The sequence below is a fragment of the Pristiophorus japonicus genome, chromosome 3 (assembly GCF_044704955.1).
Source record: "Pristiophorus japonicus isolate sPriJap1 chromosome 3, sPriJap1.hap1, whole genome shotgun sequence".
Classification (NCBI taxonomy): Eukaryota; Metazoa; Chordata; class Chondrichthyes; family Pristiophoridae; genus Pristiophorus; species Pristiophorus japonicus.
The window spans coordinates 219,465,990-219,492,061 of record NC_091979.1 but is presented as its reverse complement, the minus strand read 5'-3'; the positions used below and the strand labels follow the sequence as shown (position 1 = coordinate 219,492,061).

The following is a 26,072-nucleotide window of genomic DNA, read 5'->3' as shown; positions in this document are numbered from 1 at the left end:
ACCCGGGGCCAGCACTCTCACTGACCTGGAGACCAGCACTCTCACTGACCGATGGACCGGCGGCCGGCACTCTCACTGACCCAGGGACTGGGGGCCGGCACTCGCACTGACCCCGGGACCGGGAGCCGGCACTCTCACTGATCCGATGACCGGATGCCGGCACTTTCACTGATCCGGGGACCGGATGCCGGCACTCTCACTGACCCGGTGACTGGATGTCGGCACTCTCACTGATCCGGGGTCCGGAGGCCAGCACTCTACTGACCCGGTGACCGGATGCCGGCAATCTCACTGACCCGGTGACCGGATGCCGGCACTCTCACTAGCCCGGTGACCGGATGTCGGCACTCTCACTGACCCGGTGACCGGATGCCAGCAATCTCACTGACCCGGTGACCGGATGCCGGCACTCTCACTGACCCGGTGACCGGATGTCGGCACTCTCACTGACCTGGGGACCGGGGGCCGGCACTCTCACTGACACAGAGACCGGGGCCGGCACTATCACTGACGCCGGGACCGGGGGCCGGCACTCTCACTGACACAGAGACCGGGGGGCCGGCACTCTCACTGACCCAGGGACCGGGGGCCGGCACTCTCACTAACCCAGGGAATGGGGATCGGCACACTCACTGACCCGGGAACCGGCCCTCTCACTGACCGGGGACCAGGGGCCGGCACTCTCACTTACCCTGAGACCCTGGGGCCGGCACTCTCACTGACCCGGTGACCGGATGTCGGCACTCTCACTGACCCGGTGACCGGATGCCGGCAATCTCACTGGCCCGGTGACCGGGGGCCGGCACTCTCACTGACCCGGGGACCCGGGGCCGGCACTCTCACTGACCTGGAGACCAGCACTCTCACTGACCAATGGACTGGCGGCTGGCACTCTCACTGACCCAGGGACTGGGGGCCAGCACTCGCACTGACCCCGGGACCGGGGGCCGGCACTCTCACTGATCCGGGGGCCGGAATCTCACTGACCGGTGACCGTGGCCGGCACTCTCACTGACCCAGGGACCGGAGGCCGGCACTCTCACTGACCCAGGGTCCGGGCACTGGCACTCTCACTGACCCAGAGACCCTGGGGCCGGCACTCTCACTGACCCGGGGACCGGGGGCCGGCACTCTCACTGACCCCGGGACCGGGGGCTGGCACTCTCACTGATCCAGGGAATGGGGGACGGCACTCTCACTGATACAGAGACCGGGGGCCGGCACTCTCACTGACACAGAGACCGGGGGCCGGCACTCTCACTGACCCCGGGACCGGGGGCCGGCACTCTCACTGATCCAGGGAATGGGGGATGGCACTCTCACTGACCCGGGGACCAAGGGCTGGCACTCTCACTGACCCAGAGACTCTGGGGCCGGCACTCTCACTGACCCGGGTCCGGGGTCCAGCACTCTCACTGACCCGGTGACCGGATGCCGGCAATCTCACTGACCCAGTGACCGGGGGCCGGCACTCTCACTGATCCGGGGGCCGGCACTCTATCTGACCCGGTGACCGGATGCCGGCCATCTCACTGACCCGGTGACAGGGGGCCGGCACTCTCACTGACCCGGTGACCGGATGCCGGCACTCTCACTGACCCAGAGACCCTGGGGCCGGCACTCTCACTGACCCGGGGACCGGGGGCCGGCACTCTCACTGACCCCGGGACCGGGGGCTGGCACTCTCACTGATCCAGGGAATGGGGGACGGCACTCTCACTGATACAGAGACCGGGGGCCGGCACTCTCACTGACACAGAGACCGGGGGCCGGCACTCTCACTGACCCCGGGACCGGGGGCCGGCACTCTCACTGATCCAGGGAATGGGGGATGGCACTCTCACTGACCCGGGGACCAAGGGCTGGCACTCTCACTGACCCAGAGACTCTGGGGCCGGCACTCTCACTGACCCGGGTCCGGGGTCCAGCACTCTCACTGACCCGGTGACCGGATGCCGGCAATCTCACTGACCCAGTGACCGGGGGCCGGCACTCTCACTGATCCGGGGGCCGGCACTCTATCTGACCCGGTGACCGGATGCCGGCCATCTCACTGACCCGGTGACAGGGGGCCGGCACTCTCACTGACCCGGTGACCGGATGCCGGCACTCTCACTGACCCAGAGACCCTGGGGTCGGCACTCTCACTGACCCGGTAACTGGATGCCGGCAATCTCACTGGCCCGGTGACCGGGGGCCGGCACTCTCACTGACCCGGGAACCCGGGGCCGGCACTCTCACTGACCGATGGACCGGGGGCTGGCACTCTCACTGACCCAGAGACTGGGGGCCGGCACTCTCACTGACCCAGGGACCGGAGGCCGGCACTCTCACTGACCCGGGGTCCGGGCACTGGCACTCTCACTGACCCAGAGACCGGGGGCCGGCACTCTCACTGATCCGGTAACCGGATGCTGGCAATCTCACTGACCCGGGGACCCGGGGCCGGCACTCTCACTGACACAGAGACCGGGGGCCGGCACTCTCACTGACCCAGGGAATGGGGGATGGCACTCTCACTGACCCGGGGACCAGGGGCTGGCACTCTCACTGACACAGAGACCGGGGCCGGCACTCTCACTGACACCGAGACCGGGGGCCGGCACTCTCACTGACACAGAGACCGGGGGCCGGCACTCTCACTGACCCCGGGACCGGGGGCTGGCACTCTCACTGACACAGAGACCGGGGGCCGGCACTCTCACTGACCCCGGGACCGGGGGCTGGCACTCTCACTGACCCAGGGAATGGGGGACGGCACTCTCACTGACACAGAGACCGGGGGCGGGCACTCTCACTGACACCGAGACCGGGGGCCGGCACTCTCACTGACACAGAGACCGGGGGCCGGCACTCTCACTGACCCCGGGAATGGGGGATGGCACTCTCACTGACCCGGGGACCAGGGGCTGGCACTCTCACTGACCCAGAGACTCTGGGGCCGGCACTCTCACTGACCCGGGTCCGGGGTCCAGCACTCTCACTGACCCGGTGACCGGATGCCGGCAATCTCACTGACCCAGTGACCGGGGGCCGGCACTCTCACTGATCTGGGGGCCGGCACTCTATCTGACCCGGTGACCGGATGCCGGCTATCTCACTGACCCGGTGACAGGGGGCCGGCACTCTCACTGACCCGGTGACCGGATGCCGGCACTCTCACTGACCCAGAGACCCTGGGGTCGGCACTCTCACTGACCCGGTAACTGGATGCCGGCAATCTCACTGGCCCGGTGACCGGGGGCCGGCACTCTCACTGACCCGGGAACCCGGGGCCGGCACTCTCACTGACCGATGGACCGGGGGCTGGCACTCTCACTGACCCAGGGACTGGGGGCCGGCACTCTCACTGACCCAGGGACCGGAGGCCGGCACTCTCACTGACCCGGGGTCCGGGCACTGGCACTCTTACTGACCCAGAGACCGGGGGCCGGCACTCTCACTGATCCGGTAACCGGATGCTGGCAATCTCACTGACCCGGGGACCCGGGGCCGGCACTCTCACTGACACAGAGACCGGGGGCCGGCACTCTCACTGACCCAGGGAATGGGGGATGGCACTCTCACTGACCCGGGGACCAGGGGCTGGCACTCTCACTGACACAGAGACCGGGGCCGGCACTCTCACTGACACCGAGACCGGGGGCCGGCACTCTCACTGACACAGAGACCGGGGGCCGGCACTCTCACTGACACAGAGACCGGGGGCCGGCACTCTCACTGACCCCGGGACCGGGGGCTGGCACTCTCACTGACACAGAGACCGGGAGCCGGCACTCTCACTGACACAGAGACCGGGGGCCGGCACTCTCACTGACCCCGGGACCGGGGGCTGGCACTCTCACTGACACAGAGACCGGGAGCCGGCACTCTCACTGACACAGAGACCGGGGGCCGGCACTCTCACTGACCCAGGGAATGTGGGATGGCACTCTCACTGACCCAGTGACCGGGGGCCGGCACTCTCACTGACCCGGTGACCGGATGCCGGCTATCTCACTGACCCGGTGACAGGGGGCCGGCACTCTCACTGACCCGGTGACCGGATGCCGGCACTCTCACTGACCCGGTAACTGGATGCCGGCAATCTCACTGGCCCGGTGACCGGGGGCCGGCACTCTCACTGACCCGGGGACCCGGGGCCGGCACTCTCACTGACCGATGGACCGGGGGCCGGCACTTTCACTGACACCGAGACCGGGGGCCGGCACTCTCACTGACACAGAGACCGGGGGCCGGCACTCTCACTGACACCGTGACCGGGGGCCGGCACTCTCACTGACACAGAGACCGGGGGCCGGCACTCTCACTGACCCAGGGAATGGGGGATGGCACTCTCACTGACCCGGGGACCAGGGGCTGGCACTCTCACTGACCCAGGGACTCTGGGGCCGGCACTCTCACTGACCCAGGGACCGGAGGCCGGCACTCTCACTGACCTGGGGTCCGGGCACTGGCACTCTCACTGACCCAGAGACCCTGGGGCCGGCATTCTCACTGACCCGGGGACCGGGGGCCGGCACTCTCACTGATCCGGTAACCGGATGCTGGCAATCTCACTGACCCGGGGCCGGCACTCTCACTGACACCGAGACCGGGGGCAGGCACTCTCACTGACGCCGGGACCGGAGGCCGGCACTCTCACTGACCCAGGGAATGGGGACTGGCACTCTCACTGACCCGGGGACCGGCCCTCTCACTGACCGGGGACCACGGGCCGGCACTCTCACTGACCCAGAGACCCTGTGGCCGGCACTCTCACTGACCCGGTGACCGGATGTCGGCACTCTCACTGACCCGGTGACCGGATGCCGGCAATCTCACTGGCCCGGTGACCGGGGCGCCGGCACGCTCACTGAAACGGTGACCAAATGCCGGCACTCTCACTGACCCGTTGACCGGATGCCGGCAATCTTACTGGCCCGGTGACCGGGGGCCAGCACTCTCACTGACCCGGTGACCGGATGCCGGCTATCTCACTGACCCAGTGACCGGGGGCCGGCACTCTCACTGATCCGGGGGCCGCCACTCTCACTGACCCGGTGACCGGATGCCGGCAATCTCACTGACCCGGTGACCGGGGGCCGGCACCCTCACTGACCCGCTGACCGGATGCCAGCAATCTCACTGACCCGGTGACCGGGGGCCGGCACTCTCACTGATCCGGGGGCCGGCACTCTAACTGACCCGGTGACTGGATGCCGGCAATCTTACTTACCCGGTGACCGGGGCCGGCACTCTCACTGACCTGGGGACCGGGAGCCGGCACTCTCACTGACCCGGGGACTGGGACCGGCACTCTCCCTGATCCAGGGACTGGGGGTCAGACTTGCACTGACCCAGGGACCGGAGGCCGGCACTCTCACTGATCTGGGGACCGGGAGCCGGCACTCTCACTGACCCGGGGCCCAGCAATCTCACTGACCTGGGCACCGGGGGCCGGCACTCTCACTGACCCGGGGACCAGGAGCCGGCACTCTCACTGACCCGGGGACCGGGAGCTGGCACTCTCACTGACCCAGGGGTCGGCACTCTCACTGACCTGGGGACCGGGGGCCGGCACTCTCACTGACCAAGGGACCGAGCCCCGGGGGCCTGGGAGCTCACGGGGTTGAGGAAATATATTTGCATGGATAGAGGATTAGCTAACTAACAGAAAACAGAGAGTTGGGGTAAATGGATCATTTTCTGGTTGGCAAACAGTAACTAGTCAGGTGCCGCAGCGATCAGTGTTGGGGCCTCAACTATTTACAATCTATTTTAATGATTTCGCTGAAGGGACCGAGTGTAACGTAGCCAAGTTTGCTGATGATACAAAGATGGGTGGAAAAGCAAATTGTGGGAAGGACACAAAAAATCTGCAAAGGGATATTGATAAGCTCAGTGAGTGGGCAAAAATTTGGCAAATGGAGTATAATGTGGGAAAATGTGAGGTTATCCACTTTGTTAGGAAAAATAAAAAAGCAAATGATTATTTAAATGGAGAGAGATTACTAAATGCTGAGGTACAGAGGGATCTGGAGGCCCTGATAAAGTGCGACATCCCCACTGACAACCTGGGAGTCCCTGGCCAAACACCACCTTAAGTGGAGAAAGTGCATCCGGGAATCTGAATGCTGAGATCATGCAGAAATCAAGCGCAGGCAGCGGAAAGAGCATGCAGCAAACCAGTCCCACCCACTCCTTCCCTCAACGACTATATGGCCCACCTGTGGCAGAGTCTGTAGCTCTCGTAATGGACTGTACAGCCACCAAAGAACTCACTTCTCAGGTGAAAGCAAGTCTTCCTCGATTCCGAGGGACTGCCTATGATGCTGACATGAAACACAAAAAGTTAGTATGCAGGTACAGCAAGTAATTAGGAAGGCAAATGGAATGTTGGTCTTTATTGCAAGGGGGATGAAGTAGGGAAGTCCTGCTACAAATGTACAGGGCGTTGGTGAGGCCACACCTGGAATACTGCGTACAGTTTTGGTCTCCTTATTTAAGGAGGGATATACTTGCATTGGAGGCAATTCATAGAAGGTTCACAAGGTTGATTCCTGAAATGAAAGGGTTGTCTTATGAAGAAAGCAGGTTGGGCCTGTACTCATTGGAGTTTAGAAGAATGAGAGGTGATCTTATTGAAACGTATAAGATTATGAAGAGGCTTGACAGGGTCAATGTAGAGAGGATGTTTCCTCTCGTGGGGAAATCTAGAACTGAGGGCATAGTTTCAGGATAAGGAGTTGCCCAACTGAAACAGAGATGAGGAAGAATTTCTTCTCTGAGGATCGTGAATCTGTGGAATTCTCTACCCCAGAGAGCTGTGGAGGCTGGGTCATTGAATATATTTAAAGTGGAGATAAGACAGATTTTTGAACGATAAGAACATAAGAAATAGAATCAGGAGTTGGCCATATGGCCCCTCGAGCCTGCTCCGCCATTCAGTAAGATCATGGTTGATCTGATCATGGACTCAGCTCCACTTCCCTGCCCGCTCCCCATAACCCTTTACTCCCTTATCGCTCAAAAATCTGTCTCTCTCCACCTTAAATATATTCAATGAGTCAAGAGTTATGGGGAGAGGTCGGGGAAGTGGAGTTGAGGCCATGATCAGATCAGCCATGATCTTATTGAATGGTGGAGCAGACTCGAGGGGCCAAATGGCCTACTCCTTTTTCTTATGTTCACCCATCGCCCCTGTACTCGCTGACCTACATTGGCTCCCTGTTAAACAATGCCTCGATTTCAAAATTCTCATCCTTGTTTTCAAATCCCTCCATGGCCCCGCCCCTCGCTATCTCTGTTATCTCCTTCAGCCTCACAACCCCCCGAGATATCTGTACTTCTCTAACTTTTCCCTCTTGAGCATCCGTAATTGTAAGAGCAAAAAACCTTAATCAGGGGTAAAGTAATTCGGTGTAACTAAAATACAAAGTAAGAAAGGCAGAGAAAGCTTTAAATGCGTTCATGGTGGAATAGCTGAATTCCACATCCCAGCCATTAGGCAGAACATAGAAGGTCAGAGAAATTTTCTTCGGAGATAAGAACACCCACAGGATTTATGTAGACAGCTCACAGTAATAATGAGAGAAGATCGCAATGTTCCAGTCACACGAGATAACAGACACAAGGCCTCTTTGAAATGCTTATAGTCAGGTGGTCTGTCAAGGACGCAGCCTGAAAGCTAGTATGGTAACGCGGTCACAGAAAAGTAACACGTGACCTATAGGGGCGTGTGGAGGGGGGGCGGTGCAGAGGGGAGGGGGCTTTTCCCATAGCAACAGTGATGTACCAACAGAATGATTAGAAATTACTGTAATCAATAAAATGAATGTAACGGTAGTAACCAATGACATTGCTGAAAATGTATTAACCAATGTATTAGTATCAGGTGGGCGGAGACTGGTGGCAAATAGCCAATGGAACACTTCCTCGTGGAGTTCCACCATTTTGACTGTATTTGAACTGTATAAGAATGTAACTGCGTAGCTTGTCCCATGAGATCGGCGTTGAGAGCACTCATAATGGTACTGATGAGGCCGGATCTCCCTTGATTAATCAGGTTTTAATAAACAATTCTCTATAACAGACCTTTCGTGTGAATGTTACATTTTTAATACTCCACAACAGCAATTATAACTGCTCAAACATTGGTGCGTGTGCCTTCTGTTGCCTAGGCCCTAAGCTCTGGAATTCTCTGCCTAAACCTTTTGTTCCTCCTTTAAGACGCTCTTTGACCAGGCTTTTGGTCACCTGCCCTAATTTCTCCTCATGCAGCTCGGTGTCAAACATTTTGTCTATAATACTCCCGTGAAGCGCCTTGGAACGTTTTATTACGTTAAAGGTGCTATATAAATACAAGTTATTGTTAAAAGGCTCGGTATCACTGCGAATTGTGGCGCTTGCTGTTGTGGTAGGTGGACTCTGATCTGTGTATCTGGTGTGATTAACCGGTCTTGCCTCTCTCTGCCATGATTGGCTGCCGAGCCCTGGCCTGTGGCCCAGTTACTAGGCTGCAGGAATGTGGATCTGAATATAAGCAGGCACAAACCAAGGTTTCACTTATGTGATTGTGTGTGAGCAGCAGGGAGCACCGTGAGTATATCGAAGCGAGAAGCGAGAAGCGAGAAGCGAGAAGCGAGAAGCGAGAATGGAGAAACAGAAACAGAAACAGACACAGACACAGACACAGACAGAGACACAGACAGAGACACAGACAGAGACAGAGACAGAGAGACGCAAGCGAGCAACAGGTTGAGAGAGGGAGAAAAAGAAAGACACCCAGTAAGAAAGACAGAGACAAACAAGAGAAAGAGAGATGCAGGCAGAGAAAGACAGAGTGACAGTGAGACAGTTAAAGATAGAGATAAAGAGAGTGACAGACAGAGAGATGCAGGGAGGGAGGGAGGGAGGGAGGGGGGGAGAGAGAGAGAGAAAGATTTGGATTTATATAGTGCCTTTTATGACCATTGGACGTCTCAAAGTGCTTTACAGCCAATGAAGTACTTTTTTTTGGCGTATAGTCACTGTTGTATGTAGGAAATGCGGCAGTCAATTTGCACGCAAGCAAGCTCCCACAAACAGCAATGTGATAACCAGATAATCTGTTTATTTGTTATGTTGACTGAGGGATAAATATTGGCCAGTACACTGGGGATAACTCCTTCTCTTCTTTGAAATAGTGCCATGGGACCTTTTACGTCCACTTGAGAGAGCAGATGGGACCTCGGTTTAACGTCTCATCCGAAAGAGGGAGAGAGCGACAGCAAACGTGAGAGACAGAGAGACAGAGAGAGTGACACAGACAGACAAGCAGAGAGGGAGAGAGACAGAGAGGTGTAGGGAGACAAAGTCAGACAGGGAGACAGAGGGAGAGAATCAGAAGGAGGGAGACCAAGAGAGAGGCTGGGAGAGTGAGGGAGGCAGAGTGAGACCTAGAGAAAGAGAGGGTGAGAGAGATGCAGGGAAAGACAGACAGACAGGGAGGGAGGGAGAGAGAGAGAGTCAGATGGAGAGAGCAACAGAGTGAGAGATGGATAGTGACACAGATGGGGGTTGAGAGGGAGCGAAAGAGACAGCTAGACAGGGTGAGAGTGACAGATAGAGAGTGAGAAAGACACAGAGAGACATGGACAGAGGGAGAGAGACAGTCAGAGATAGAGAGAGAGGGCAACAGAATATGAGTGACAGGGAGATGAAGGGAGGAGTGAGTGAGATAGATAGAGTGACTCTGAGAGAGAGTGTGAGAGACGGAGACACCTGGGCAAAGAGAGGGGCAGAGGCAGCGAGGGTGTGAGCGGCAGAGAACATGAGAGAGACGTGCAGAGAGTCCGAGACAGGCATGGATAGAGAGACCGAGAGAGAGTGACAAATGATAGTGACGGATAGACAGAGTGACGCACAGAAAGTGGGGGGAGGGGACAGTCTGGCAGAGAAACAGATGGAGACACCGAGAGACATTGAAGGAGAGACAGACAGACATACATACAAATAGAGACACCCAGAGAGAGAGAGAGAGAGAGAGAGAGAGCCGAAGCAGAGGAGTGTTGAGTGGGCTCTGACTGGTGTCTGAGGGATGCGGTGTCATCCTAAGTGTGTTGCTGCATGTAAAGTGTTTGGATGAATGTTAATGCTCTGCTCACCCTGCTGCTGTTTGATGAGGAACCTATCGATCTTGTGTTGCAGGTATGGTTGTGGTTGTTAACGATTTCCACATGGGCCTGTGGACACTGGGCCTTGGTGCCCTGGGAGCGGCAATCACCGGCATGCTCCTGGCAAACACGGACCTACTACTGCCCAAGGCAGAGACCGCATCATTAGCATATCTGTCAGGGGCCGAGCTGAGGACCCTGGATCGAGGCAAGTTTCAAATTCAGTGCACAAGGACGGGGCTTTCATTATTTACCTCCGTATGGTTCAAACCCTCCACAGTGTGTCAGCTGTGGCTCGGTGGGTAGCACTCATGCCTCTGAGTCAGAAGGTTGTGGATTCAAGCCCCACTCCAGGGACTTGAGTACAAAAATCTAGGCTGACACTCCACTGCAGTGCTGAGGGAGCGCTGCTCTCTCAGGTGGATGTAAAAGATCCCTCGGCACTATTTCGAAGAAGAGCAGTGGAATTATCCCTAGTGTCCTGGCCAATATTCATCCCTCAAATCAGCATCACTAAAACTGATTATCTGGTCATTATCACATTACTGTTGGTGGAATCGTGCTGTGTGCAGATTGGCTGCCGCATTTTCTACATTACAACAATGACTGCACTTCAAAATTGCTTAGTTGGCTGTAAAACGCTTTGGGACATTCTGAGGTCATGAAAGTTGCTATAGAAATGCAAGTCTTTCTATTCTTTTATTGTATCCCTTTTAACTTTCTCTGTTGCAGTGAAAATGCCCCAATTTTCAACCTTTTCTTGATAATTGGAACCACTCCTCTCTGGTGTCATTCTATGAACATTTGCTGTCCCCTTTCCGTAGCTCTCTCTTTGCTCATTCTGTAAGGATGACAATGTCACTGACTTTAAGAGCTTGTTGGTGCTCCCTTTTTAAATGAGCACCAACATTTAACTATAAATTAAACCAAACTTAAAGGAGACTTATTAAATTCAAAGTTGGTCTGGATGTCGATGAAGCACTCCAGTCTGTGGTTCTAATACCCTTCCTGTAATGGGGTGCAATAGCTGCAGTCAATACTCCAACTGGAGCCTAACCAAAGCCTTGTACTAATTCAATATCACCGCCTTTATATTCAATGGGGTAGAAATTCGGTGGAAAGGGTCGGAATAAAGGCGCTAAAGGGGTTGGAGCCATGAGCCCCAGCATTTGTGCCGCCTGGCACATGCAGTGTGCTGATTTTGCGGGATGCGGAGCAGTACTGCTCAGGAGAGTCCAGCTGGGGTGCAACGCTCTATCTGCTTTATCAATTATTTTCAAAATCCTAAAAACCTCAATTAAATCATCCCTTAATCTTCTCTATTCCAAGGAATACAAGCCTAATTTATGTAATCGCTCCTCATAATCTAATCCTTCAAGCCCTGATAGTATTCTGGTGAATCTACGCTGCACTGCCAAGGCCAATATATCCTTTCCAAGCTGCAGTTCCTGGAACTGTACACAGTTCTTCAGATGGAATCCAACCAGGGCTTTGTAAAGCTGCAGCAAATTCCCTCCCCTTTATATTCTAGCACTCTAGTTACAAAGGCTATCAACGTTCGGTATATTATCCTATTCCTTTACTGTGAAGACTGACACAAAGTAATTAGTCAACAAGTCTGCAATTTCATTATTTTCATTTGCAATATGACTGACATCTGTTTTTAAAGGGCCCACATTATGCTCGACTACCTTTTATGTAAAACCTTTTTGTGTTAATCTTGTTATCCCTCGCAAGTTTCTTTTCATATTTCCTTTTTGCAGCTCTTACTATCGTTTTTTGTCTTCCTTATATCTCTCCCAGCCCCCTGGATCTAAGCTATTTGCACTTTTGTGTGTCCCTTCCTTTAGCTTTGTCTTAACTCTCAGCTCTTTAGCTAACCACAGCTGTTTTATTTGGTAGGTCCCTTAAAGGTCCTGAATTGAGCTAAATTCTTTTTTGAACACCTCCTACTGTTCCATCTGTAGTTTTACCCGATAACAGTTTTGACCAGTTTGCTGTGGTCAGTCTCTGTTTCTTCCTGTTAAACATAAGAATATAAGAAATAGGAGCAGGAGTAGGTACTTTTGGCCCATCGAGTTAAAGTTGGCCTTACTAAAATATAGAATCATTTGACCAGTTAGTCTAAGGTCAGTTAAACCGAGTAACTATAGACCAGTTCGTCTAAGGTCAGTTATGGGCAAACTTGTAATGCATAATTGCAGCTAAAATGAGTGAGCATTTAGCAATGTACAGGTTTACTATATTTACTATCCACCTCCCTCAACAGTCCCTTCTACCACTGTTCAATAATTCAGATTGATTTAATTTCACTTTATATTTTTCTAGAGGACAGGACATTTAAGGCAGGAGATCTTTGGAGCAAGAGCGGAGCAGTGATCATGGTGGTGAGAAGACCAGGATGATTCTTGTGCCGAGAGGTACTGAGATAAGAGTTTGTTTTGGAGTAAGTTAGTGCTGTCTAATTCTGAAATATGATCACTTTGTTCTTAAAGCAGAGATGTTTCTGTGAGAAACCCCCTCCCTTAAAGGCGCTACATAAATGGAAATCGTTGTAGGGCTGGATGAGATTACAGAGCTAGGAAGCGGTGAGGCCATGGAGGGATTTAAACACATGGATGAGAATTTTTAAATCGAGGTGTTGCTGGACTGGGAGCCAATGTAGGTCAACAAGCACAGGAATGATGGGTGAACAGGACTTGGTGCGTGTTAGGGTACGGGCAGCAGAATTTTGAATGAGCTCCAGTTCACAGATGGTGCAATGTGGGAGGCCGGCCTTGAGAGCATTTTAATAAAGTCTAGAGGTACAAAGGCATGGGTAAGGGTTTCAGCAGTAGATGAGCTGAGGCAGGGACAGAGTTGAGTGATGTTACAGAGGTGGAAGTAGGCAGTCTTGTGATGGAGAGGATATGTAGTCGGAAGCTCGGCTCAGGGTCAAATATGACATAAAGGTTGGGAACAGTTTGTTCAGCCTCGGGCAGTTGCCAGGGAGAAAGATGGAGTCGATGGCTAGGGAACAGAGTTTGTGGCTGTTAAGGCCAGTTTTGTGGGAAAACAAAATAGCATCCGTCTCGCATCCGGACACCATATTGGTGAGGGTAAAAAAAAAGAGCCGTTGTTTAGCTTCTCTGAAGCAGGCATTAGGCCATTAGCATATTCTGCTTCCTCTTGTAAATCTTACTTGCGTCTGAGGCAGCCAGCGGCAGCGCTGTTTACTCCAGCGAAAACACATGTTAAACAACGCTGAATAAGTACTTAGCATTGTCATCTCCAAACTCACTGCCGATTCCGACCTCCAGGCCCGCTCCAAGCCCCGCCCCCACCCACCCAATGCCCAATCCTGGCCCCAATCTCCCCTCTTTCTCTCTCTCACCCGCCCTTGTTCCTCGCCCCTTCCTTCCACCAATCCTGGCCCAGGCCTCTCCTCTACCTCCCCGACCTCTCCTCGCCACCCACATGATCCTCGCCCCCCCAGCACCACTTCCAATCCTGGTCCCAACCTCTTTCTCTTCACCCCCCCGCCACACCCGATCCTCCTGGTCCCGGCCCCTCCCCCCGATCCTGGCCCCGCCATCTCCCCACATCCCTGACCCCCCAGCCTCCCCATCCCCGATCCAGGCCCTGACCCTCCGCCTCTCCACCCCCGATCCTGGCCCCGAGTCCTGACCCACCTCGGAGTCCATGCTGGGCTTTCAGCCGTTCTGCGCTGGGCTGATACGCTACAATTTTGATAATCAGCAGGCAGCACAAGTTCCGATCTTTTTACAGACGCGATCAAACCTCGCCCCGCAGTGTTACCGCCTGTTTGTGGGCTTTATTGGATTTCTAGGCCATACCCTCCATCACTTTCATAAAACATGATATTGATATGACACTTATTTCTTCTGCCTGTAGGAGGCTGCTGAGATCTCCTCTCTGAGACCCCAACTCGATGAGTTAGGCATCCCTCTTTATGGGGTCATCAAAGAAAACATCAATAATGAATTAAAGAACTTTCAGCCCTTTTTCAAAGGAGTGATATTTCTAGATGTAGAGGTATGTACTGAGTCCTTGAGTATGTGTGCGGCCATTTATCTCGCAGGGCTGGGCTGTTTGTGTGTGTGTGTGTGTGGGGGGGGGGGGGGGGGGAGGGGAGAAAGAGTGTTTATGTGTTGGCGAGCAACGGGGGCGAGAATTTATTGTAATTTAAGAACTGAATAATAATGAGCCTCGCGGAGTGCTTGGTGATCGGTAATAATTCTGAAACTACCAGCAGCAGTTCCTCCCCCCAGTCGTTCTCTCACTGTCCAAATCATTCACTCTCCAGACTCGATTCTATGGGCCCACACCACGCACGATGGGGCTGATGGGCTTTATGCGTCTGGGTGTTTGGAGAAACTTTGTGCGAGCCTGGCAGAAAGGATTCAGCGGCAACACAGATGGAGAAGGATTCATCCTGGGAGGAGTGTTTGTCATCGGAGCTGGACAGCAGGTAACGGAATGGATCGGATAATCTGAGTGAATGGGGTGGGGGTGGGGAGAGGCACGGGGGACGGAGGGGGGGTGGGCAGCATAGGAGGCAAGGTGAGGACACGGAGGTACACGGGTCTATCTGGGCACAGGGACAGGGTGGGTAGAGGGGACAGGTGGGGCACGGGGGGCATGGGGCAGAGAAGGAACTCACTAATGCCCAGTTCAGGTTCTGCCAGAACAACTCGGCTCCAGTGTTCAGTTCAATTTCCAATTCCTCAGATAATGAAACCCATCCCAACCTACAACAGGACCGGGATAACAGGCAGGATTGGGCAGATAAGTGGCAGATAACATTTATGCCATATTAGAGCCTGGCAGTGACCAACTCCAGCAAGACCTCCCCTTGACCTGCAATTCACTTCCATCAGCGAATCTCCCACCACCATCTTGGGCGTCATCACTGAGCTGAACTGGCCACATCAGAAACGTGACTATAAGAACGTGTCAGAGGCAGGATAAACTCACCTGAACCCAAGTCAATACTCACTTGTCTGGATGGTGCAGTCACAACACAGGATGCTCAACACCATCCAAGACAGAGCAGCCCAGTCACTGGACTCTATATCCATCCTTCCACCACCAGTGCACTGTGGCTGAAGTGTGTACTATCTATAGGATGCATTGCAGCAATTTACCAAGATTACTTTACATAGAATTACATAGAATTTTACAGCACAGAAACAGGCCATTCGGCCCAACAGATCTATGCCGGTGTTTATGCTCCGCATGAGCCATCTTATTTAATCTCATCCGATCAGCATGTCCTTCTATTCTTTCCATCCGCATGTGTTTATCTAGCTTCCCCTTACTTGAACAGCACCTCCCTCCTCTGCACCAACATCACTGAGGACAAGAGCAGCAATGTTGTGGGAAGACCATCACCTCCAGGTTCCCTCCAGCTCAAACACTATCCTGGCAAGGGGATATATATCGCCATTCCTTCATCGTCGATGGGGCAGAATCCCACAATTCCCTACCCAGCACCAACATGAGAGATTGCAGCAGCTCTGGAAGGTACACTACCACATCGGAAGTGGGATGGCCAATCCATGCCGGCCTTGCCAGTGAGCCCCAAATCCTGGAAGCAGCTGTTGTCATGGGCTTTGAATGCCCACAACTTTGCTATCAGCTTTGACGAAAGCAATGTGAATATTTTAGGTATTGTGCAGTCAGCAGAGATTCTACAAGCTGCCTTTCTGTAGTTTGTCAGAAAATCCTTAGCTTCCCACACTTCCGTCCTGGAGATAGTATCAGGGGCCTTACTATGGGCAGACCTGTATATGTCCTGTGAATGCAGGCAAATTGGAGCAGGAAGAGCAAATGACAGAGGCACACTAAACTAATCCAATTGCCCCTCTCTCCCCATAGCCCTGTATCAGTCCCAAACTAATCCTATTGTCCCTCTCTCCATAGCCATGTATCAATTCCAAACTAACCCCACTGTCCCGCTCACTACCCACAGCCTTGTATCAATCCCAAACGAATCGCACTGTCCTGAACACTCCCCATAGCTCTGTATTGCCATTGCCCCTCTTTCCCCATAGCCCTGTACTAATCCCACTGCACCGCTCTCTCCATAACAGCCCTGTATCAATCCCAAACTAATCCCACTATTCCACTCTCTCTCCATAGCCCTGTCAACCACAGCAACTTTCATTTATAGAGCGCCTTTAACATATTATGTCCCAAGGCGCTTCACAGGAGCATTACCAAGCAAAATTTGATACCAAGCCACATTAGGTCAGATGAAAGAGGTATTTTTTAAGGAGCATCATGAAGGAGGTTGGAGAGGTAGAGAGGTTTAGGCAGGGAATTCCAGAGCTTAGGGCCTAGGCAACAGAAGGCACGGCCACCAATGGTTGAGTGATTCTAATCAGCGTGCTCAAGAGAGCAGAATTAGAGGAACGCAGACATCTCTGGTGGGGTGAAGGGGTTTTGGGGCTTAAGAAGATTAGAGATAGAGAGGGGCAAGGCTATGGAGGGATTTGAAAACAAGGATGAGAATTTTAAAATCGAGGCATTGCTTAACCGGGAGCCAATATAGATCAGCGAACATAGGGTAGGTGAACCTCACATGGCGCAACTTGGGACGCAGAGTTTTGGATGACCTTAAGTTTATGGAGGGTGGAAGATGGGAGGCCAGCCAGGAGAGTGTTAGAATAGTCAAATCTAGAGGTAACAAATACATCGATGAGGGTTTCAGCAGCAGATGAGCTGATACAGGGTTGGAGTCGGGTGAAGTTACGAAGGTAGAATTAGGTGGTCTTAGTGATGGATTGGATATATGGTCGGAAGCTCATACCAGGGGAAAATACAACGCCACAGTTGAGATCGATCTTGGAGAGCCTCAAAGTTGCCAGTGAGATAGATGGTGTCGGTGGCTTTGGCCTTCCCAATATTTGGTTGGAGGAAATTTCTGCTCGGTCAATACAGGATGTCGGACAAGCTGTTTGACAAATCAGAGTCAGCAGAGGGGTCGAGAGGTGGTGGTGAGGTAGAGCAGCGTGTCATCTGTGTAAATGTGGAAACTGACACAACATTTTCGGATGATGTCACCAAGGGGCATCATAGATGAGAAATAGGAGGGGGGCCAAGGATAGATCCTTAGGAGCCTCCAGAAGTAACGGTGCTTGAGTGGGAAGAGAAGCCAGTGATTCTGCGAGTTCAGATCCACCCAACTGGACAAAGGAGGAGAGGCATTGAAGGTGGATGCTGTGGTCAGCCGTGTTAAAGGCTGCAGACAGGTCTTCTATTACTAGGGGGATCAAGGGGTATGGCGAGAAAGCAGGAATGGGGTGCTGAAGTTGAATGTTCAGCCATGAACTCATTGAATGGCGGTGCAGGCTAGAAGGGCCGAATGGCCTACTCCTGCACCTATTTTCTATGTTTCTAAAACTATCAATCCCAAGCTAATCACTGTAAATAGTTAACCTGAACCGCCCCCAGCTTCGCTGTGTCTCACTCTGAATAGTTAACCTCATCCATACCTTTGTTACCTCTAGACTTGACTATTCTAACACACTCCTGGTTGGCCTCCTACATTCTATGTAAACTAGAGGTCATTCAAAACACGGCTGCCCATGTTCTAACTCACACCAAGTCCCGCTCACCCATCAGCCCTATGCTTGCTGACCTACATTGGCTTCCGGTTAAGCAAAGCCTCAATTTCAAAATTCTCATCCTTATTTTCAAATCCCTTATGGCCTCACCCCTCCCTATCTCTGTAATCTCCTCCAGCCCCTACAACCCCCCACCCCCACCTGAGATGTCGGCGCTCCTCTAATTCTGCCCTCTTGAGCATCCCTGATTATAATCGCTCAACCAATGGTGGCCGTGCCTTCTGTTGCCTAAGCCCCAAGCTCTGGACCTCCCTCCCTAAACCTCTCCGCCTCTTTACCCCTCTTTCCTTCTTCAAGACACTCTTTAAAACATACCTCTTTGATCAAGCTTTTGGCCACCTGTGCTAATTTCTACTTGTGCGGCTCGGTGTCAAATTTTTATCTCATAACACTCCTGTGAAGTGCCTTGGGGTACTTGACCACGTTAAAAGTGCTATATAAATACAATTTTTTGTTGCACCCCCAGCTTCGCTATGTCTCTCTGTATGAATCACGCTAACCTGAATGCCCAGATCCACTGTCGCATGAATCAATCTCCTCCTACTCAGTTTACGCAACTATTAATTATTGATGCAAAATCTCCCCAAATGCAGCTCAACTTTGCCTACAGCTGAATTCTACATTCCTCTGGCAACACAAAGTTTACTGCCTACTCTTGCCCAATTGAACTACACCCTTTGAGGTAAGCAAAGAGGGAGTTTGAGCAGAGAAGTAAACAGCCTGGATGTGGCAGGACTGCAGAGCTTTGATCTGATCCGTTGATTGTGGGATCGCTTAGCTCTGTTTATAGCATGCTGCTTCCTCTGCTTAGCATACATGTAGTCCTGTATTGTAGCCTCCCCAGGTTGGCACCTCAATTTTAGGTGTGTCTGGTGCTGCTACTGGTATGCTTTTCTGCACTTCTTGAACCAGAGTTGGTCTCCTGGCTTGATGGTAATAGTAGTGAGGGATATGCCGGGCCATGTGGTTACAGATTGTGGTGGAATACAATTCTGCTGCTGCTGATGGCCCACAGCGCCTCATGGATGCCCAGTTTTGTGCTGCTAGATCTGTTCTAAATCTATCCCATTTAGCACGGTGGTAGTGCCACACAACACGATGGAGCGAATCTTCAGAAGTAAGTATTGGACAAATAGGGCATTAAAAGGTGAATTGTTAAATGTGAGGTGGGATCACTGAGGAGAGAGCAGTGAGTTAGTGGGGATAGTTGACAAGTTGCATCAGTGTTAGAGGGAAGGATATAGGGAGGGGTTTAATCCTGAATTGGTTGAAGGAAAAATGAGAGATTATAATAAATTAAAGGAAACTAATAGAGAAGTTTGTTAAACTAAAGGAGGATAAAATACCAGGACCTGACAGATATATCCAAGAATCATGAGGAAAAAGGGAGCGTGGGGGGGGAAATCAAAATGGTATTTTTTGGGTTGTATTGAGAGTCGATGTAAGAACCATTCTCAGAAAGACAGACAGTGCTAATCCGGTCAATTCAGGTTAGTTTATCATCTCACCTTTGATTATTAGTTTAGCAACCAAAGGTGACATTAAAAAAAACTTCGTTACGCAGCAAGTGGTTAGGATCTGGAATGCACTGCCTGAAAGGGTGGTGGAGGCAGACTCAATTATGGCTTTCAAAAGGGAGTTGGATAAGTACCTGAAAGAAAAACATTTGCAGGACTACAGGGAAAGGGCGGGGGAGTGGAACTAGCTGAAATGCTCTTGCAGAGAGCCGGCACGGGCTCAGTGGGCCGAATGGCTTTCTTCCGTACTGTAACCATTCTATGACTCAACGATTCTATCTGTGGGAGGCAACATTTTGGAATCTTTATTTAGGAAGATTATGCTGGAGAATACCGATGAAGTTCTTTGAGGAGGCGATGGATATATTGGGTGGGGAATTATGGTGTACAGGACTTTCATACTGGGTACCACCCAGGACCTGATTGAAGCAGATTAACAGGTATGGAATTAGGGGGAGGATAGCAAATTGGATTTAAAAACTGGTCAGAAGGGAGGAACAGAGAGTAGGAGTTAAAGGCAGTTTCAGGTTTGTAGTGGGTAGCAGTGTCCCACAGTATTCTGCCTGGAACCACTTCTGTTCAATGATTTTGATACAGGGCTAGAGGGAGTGGTGTCAACATTTGCAGACAATAGGAGGCACAGTAGATAATTCCCAGGAAGCTGCAAGGGGATATTGATAATGGGCACGAATGATGGAATTCAATGTCAAGGACTGGGACTGGGAACGTGGACTGGGACTAGGGAATTGGAGGTGGTAGTGTTCCCATGCGCCTGCTGCCCTTGTCCTTTTCGGTGGTCGAGGTCACAGAGGCGGGAGGTACTGTTGCAATAATCTTGGCAAGTTGCTGCAATGCATCCTGTAAATATTACACACTGCAGCCACGGTGCACTGGTGGTGGAGGGGTGGATATAGAGTCCAGTGACAAAGGCTGCTCTGTCTTGGATGGTGTTGAGCATCCTGTGTTGTGGCTCCAGGATGAGTGAGTATTGACTAATGATGAGCCTTGGGGGTCAGAAGGTGAGCCACTCATCACAGATTACCCAGCCTCTGACCCGCTCTTGTAGTCTCGGTGCTGATATGGCCGGTTTAGCTCAGTGAAGATGGCGGTGGACGTGCCATTGCAGATCAAGGGGAGGTGACTGGACTCTCTTTTGTTGGAGATAGTCATTTCCTGGTACTTGAGTGGCATGAATGTTACTTGCCATTTATCAGCCAAAGCCTGAATGTTATCCAGGTCTTTCTGCATGTCGGCATGGACTGCTTCATTATCTGAGGAGTTGCGAATGGCACTGAGCACTGCAGTGATCAGCGAACATTCCCACTTCTGACCTTATGATGGAGGGAAGGTTATTGATGAACCAGCTGAAGATGGTTGGGCCTGGGACACTGCCCTCAGGAACTCCTGCAGCGATGTCCTGGGGCTGTGATGACTGACCTTCAACCACCACAACCATCTTCCTTTATGCTAGGTATGACTCCAGCCAGTGGAGAGTTTTCCCATTGACTCCAATTTTACTCGGGCTCCTTGATGTCACACTCGGTCAAATGCTGCCTTGACGTCAAGGGCAGTCACTCTAACCTCACCTCTGGAATTCAGCTGCTTTGTTCATGTTTGGACCAAGGCTGTATGTAATGAGGTCTGGAGCCGAGTGATCCTGGCGGAACTGAATTGAGTGTTGGTGAGTAGGTGATATTTGATGACTCCTTCCATCACTTTGCTGATGATTGAGAGTAGGCTGATAAAGTGGTAATTAGCTTTGACTAGGGGGCAGACCAAGGTGTGATTTGGTGATGAGAGCCACACTGCTACCACGGCAGTTTGGGCGGGGCAAGTGATGGGAGGTATAGCCCGGAGTGGAGGCTTCATTTAAGGGGAAGATGACATCACCTCTCAGCCAGATTTCCGTCAAGGCCGTGATGTTGATGCAATGATCGACAGTGGATGGCAAGGACCTTATTCACAAATGAGCTGACATCCTGGAGGGAGGTGCGGTTAAAGCTGATCCGCTGGCAGAGTCCACAGCATTAGCATTGGGAGGGGTGAGCGGGACAGGAAGGAGGTAAGAAAGATTAGCCCCAGTGAGCGGGAAGGCCAGCGAGAATAGGATGGGACAGTTGGTGTTGCTGCTCATAACGAGGGGCCCTTTGGAGGATGCCAAGGGAAGCTGTAGGCTTGTCCAAGATGGAGTCGAGCCTGGGATGGTGGCAGGAGAGTCGGAAGGTCGAGGAGTGCTGAAGGGTTGGGGATACAGATTTGGGAGAGCAGAGTACCGGAGATGGGTGAAATGAAAGGAATCATGACGACAGGATGGGGCCCAGGAGGGGTTGAGAGAAAAGAAGGAAAAAAAATGGAAAATAGTGATGGGCTCGGGTCCGGAGCGGCAGCCAGAACAAGCACCTGAATGGACACAGGGAAACTCGTGTTATACAGGCGACGTTACATAGCAAGATTAGGATAGATATGTCCTGGTACGGAGAATATGGAAGAGACGATAGGAAGAAGTCCAAAGTTAAAGTCAGGGGTTTCATGATGGGATAAAGTCAATGAGGTAGGGTGGAGTCACCTTGGAGCATCGGTGAACTGATAGAAATCTACATAGAAACATAGAAATTTATAGAGCAGAAGGAGGCCATTTCGGCCCATCGTGTCTGTGCCGGCCGACAAAGACACACGGTCCTCGGTCAGCAACCCTGAAGGTTACATATAACCCTATGAATAATGGCAGAAAGGTAAAGAGCATCAGGCCCAACCAGGCCACCCCTCACAACTGCGACACTCCTTGCACCGCAACATTCGACACTCCACCCCAACCAGAGCCATGTGATCTCCTGGGAGAGGCAAAAAAACATTAAAAACCCAGGCCAATTGGGGAAAAAATCTGGGAAAATTCCTCTCCGACCCATCTAGGCGATCGAAACTAGTCCAGGAGATCACCCTGGCCGTATTCGATTCCCTGCAGTACTTACCATCGTATCTGTGCCAGCCAACAAGAGGTTATCCAGTCTAATCCCACTTACTAGCTCTAGGTCTGTAACCCTGAAAGTTACAGTACTTTAAGTGCCCATCCAAGCACCTTTTAAATGTGGTGAGGGTTTCTGCCTCTATTACCTTTCCAGGCAGTGAGTTCCAGACTCCCACAACCCTCTGCGTGAAGAAGCCTCTCCTCAAATCCCCTCTAAATATTCCATCAACCGCCTTAAACCTATGCCCCCTCATAATTGACCCCTCCACCAAGGGAAATAGGACCTTACTCTCCACTATATCCAGGTCCCTTAAAATTTTATACACCTCAATGAGGTCTCCTCTCGGCCTCCTCTGTTCCAATGAGAACAAACACAGCCTATCCAATCTGTCCTCCTAGCTAAGATTCTCCATTCCAGGCAACATCCTCATAAATCTCCTCTGCACCCTCTCTAGTACAATCACGTCCTTCCTATAATCTAAGATTCTCCATTCCAGGCAACATCCTCGTAAATCTCCTCTGCACCCTCTCTAGTGCAATCACGCCCTTCCTATAATACGGCGACCAGGACTGCACGCATGAACTGATCTCCAGGTTCGGAGACCGGCACAGGCAAGCAGCTAACAGTGGGGCTGGAGGCTAGACAATTACTTTAAAATTTAAGCAACTCAGCAGCAGATCAGAGGCACAGTGGCTGAGCAGTGTAGTCCAGGGCAGAAGCGTAATCTTAACGTCCCGCGAATTCCAGAATTTGGATTGCAAATTTGAGCAAAGATCCAGTGCCCACTGCAAAAGGCAAAGCACAGGCATGGGTGGCAGTGGGCAGTTGGCCCAGGTAACTTTAAACTAGCAGTTAACTTGTAGTTAGGGACTAAAATGCACCCAGGGGAACTTAAACAGTGAAAGGGAGACGATTGGGGGAGAGAGGGCAAAGGATGGCAGCGGATGGCCAAGGATAAAGGTGCAGAGTGAGGAGTTCCCTCGGGAGCTGCCTGTCCAGGAGCTATCTTGAACAAAAACCCTGTTGCCCATATCATAACTCCCACCAAGTCCTGTTCACCTAACATGCCTATGCTCTCTGACCTTTATTCTTATCCTTCTTTTCAAATCTCTCTATGGCCTCACCCCCTCCCTATCTCTAACTGCCTCCAGCCCTACAACCTTTGGAGTTCACTACCCCAGAGGCCTGTGGATGCTCAATCGATGAGTATATTCAAGACTGGAATTGATATATTTTTGGGGGCGGAAAGTGTCCCTTTTTATAGCCCTGTTAGTGCCTCCAGGGGGCGCCAACAAGGCACAATGACTTTTTCGCCCGGGAGAGGGGACGCTACCTCCCGGGAAATTGCCCCGGAGGTTTGGGGGGGGGCGCTGTCCCGCAAGTGGCGCAATTAGCGCCCCGGGCCGGCACACGCCGTGCGCGTCGACACCTCACCTCCCACGCTGACCCTTTTGCGGCCCGCGGGGAAAGTTGCCCCGCGAGTCACAAGGCTGGTGCAAGTGGATGTCAACGCCAGCTTCATGAGGCGCCCCTTAAAAGGGAGGCATTTAGCGGCGCGGGCCACCATTTTTATTTGTCGGCTGACTTTTGCTTCAGCCTGACAATGGCGGACCAGGCTGCCATCATGCAGCCCGGGCTGTTGGCCCAGTCGATCGCTTCCCTGGTGGCCCAGTGGTAGCCACCAAAGGGGCCTGCAGAGTGTCCAGTCGCCCTCCCCTTTAAGTGAAGGCGAGGGGCGTTGTAGTGCGTCAGGGCTACACAGATGATCCGCATAGTGCTGGGCTCCCGCCCCGGGAGCACCCTTCAAGGAAGCGGAGCACCTGAGACAGCACTCCGCCTCCTTTTGAGGGGCGCACTCGCCCAACTTTGCATCGGTGCCGGGACCTGCGGACCGGGCGATAAAAGCCCCGGAAGGTAACCGCCCCCAATCGGGGCGAGAGGCTATTTTGGCCCCTTGGACTTTAGGGGAATCAAGGGCTATGGGGATCGGGCTGGAAAATGGTGTTGAGTTCGAAGATCAGCCATGATATTAAAAGCCGTAACAGATTCGATGAGCCGTGTGGCCGAGTCCTGCTCCTATTTCTTAATCCTCTGAGATCTCTGCGCTCCTCCAATTCTGGCTTCTTGCACATCCCCGATTTTAATCGCTCCACTATTGGTGGCCGTGCCTTCAGCTGGAATTTAAGTTCTGGAATTTCCTCCTTGAACCTTTCAGCCTCCAGAGGCTCCTTAAAACCTACCTATTTGACCAAGAATTTGATCACCTGTCCTGATTTGGCTGTGTGTCAGATTTTGTCTGATAACGCTCCTATGATGCGTCTTGGGACATTTTATTCCGTTAAAGGTGCTATACAACTACAAAGAGAGGAAAGATAGATTATGAAAGTAAACTAGCACAAAATATAAAAACAGAGTTTTTACAGGTACATAAAAAGGAAAAGAGTGGCTAAAGTAAATGTTCATCCCCTAGAGGGTGAGACTGGGGAATCAATAATGGACAACAGGGAAATGGCAGAGATGTTGAACAAATATTTTGTATCGGTCTTCACGGTAGAAGACACTAAAAACATCCCAATAATTGATAATATAGGGAGGGAGGAACTTAATACAATCACTATCATTAAAGAAGTAGTACTCAATAAAATAATGGGACTAAAGGCGGACAAGTCCCCTGGACCTGATGGCTTACATCCTAGCATCTTAAAAGAAGTGGCTGCAGAGATGGAAGATGCATTGGTTGTAATCTATCAAAGTTCCCTGGATTCGGGGACGGTCCCAGCAGATTGAAATAACGTCCCTATTTTTTAAAAAAAGGAGGCAGACAAAAAGCAGGAAACTATAGACCAGTTAGCCTAACATCTGTCGTTGGGAAAATGCTGGAGTCCATTATTAAGGAAGCAGTAGCAGGACATTTGGAAAAGCATGATTCAGTCAAGCAGAGTCAGCATGGTTTGATGAAAGGGAAATTATGTTTGACAAATTTGCTGGAGTTCTCTTAGATGTAACGAGCAGGGTGGATAAGGATGAACCAGTGGATGTGGTGTATTTGGATTTCCAGAAGGTACTCAATAAGGTGCCACATAAAAGATTACTGCAGAAGATAAAAGTTCACGGGGTTGGGGGTAATTTATGAGCATGGATAGAGGATTGGCTAACTAACAGAAAAGAGAGTTGGGATAAATGGGTCATTTTTCCAGTTGGCAAACAGTAACTAGTGAGATGCCGCAGGGATCGGTGCTGGGGCCTCAACTATTTAAATCTATATTAATGACTTGGATGAAGGGACCGAGTATAATGTAGCCAAGTTTGCTGATGATTCAAAGATGGCTGGGAAAGCAAATTGTGAGGACGACACAAAAAATCTGCAAAGGGATATAGACAGGCTAAGTGAGTGGGCAAAAAATTTGGCAGATGGAGTATAATGTTCTAAAGTGTGAGGTTATTCCACTCCTGCTCTCTCTCTCGCGCTCTCTCTCTTTACTCCGCTCTCTCTCTCTCTACCCCCTTTCTCTTTCTCTCTCTCTCTTTCTAACCTGCGCTCTCTCTCTCTCTCTCTCTCTCTCTCTCTCCTTCACCCCTCCCCCCCCTCTCTCTCTCTCTTCTCTCTCTCTCTCTCTCCTTCACCCCTCCCACTCTCTCTCTTCTCTCTCTCTCTCTCTCTCTCTCTCTCTTCTCTCTCTTCTCTCTCTCCCTTCACCCCCCCTCACTCTCTCTCCCCTTCACCCCTTCCCCCCCCTTCTCTCTCCCCTTCACCCCTCCCCCCCTGTGTCTCTCTCTCCTTCACCCCGTCCCCTCTCTCTCTCTCTCTCTCTCTTCTCTCTC

General features: G+C 52.1%; 1 protein-coding gene across 1 annotated transcript; it reads left to right on the top strand.

Moving 5' to 3' along the window:
• Positions 1–7,993: 7,993 nt before the first annotated feature.
• On the top strand, positions 7,994–18,381 carry selenou1a (selenoprotein U 1a). The gene is made up of 6 exons (XM_070873891.1): positions 7,994–8,012; positions 10,171–10,344; positions 12,465–12,556; positions 14,031–14,171; positions 14,443–14,607; positions 18,361–18,381. Exons 2-6 carry the CDS (start codon positions 10,173–10,175, stop codon positions 18,379–18,381), a joined length of 591 nt encoding a protein of 196 aa, XP_070729992.1. The 5' UTR covers positions 7,994–8,012; positions 10,171–10,172.
• The last annotated feature ends 7,691 nt before the right edge of the window (positions 18,382–26,072 follow it).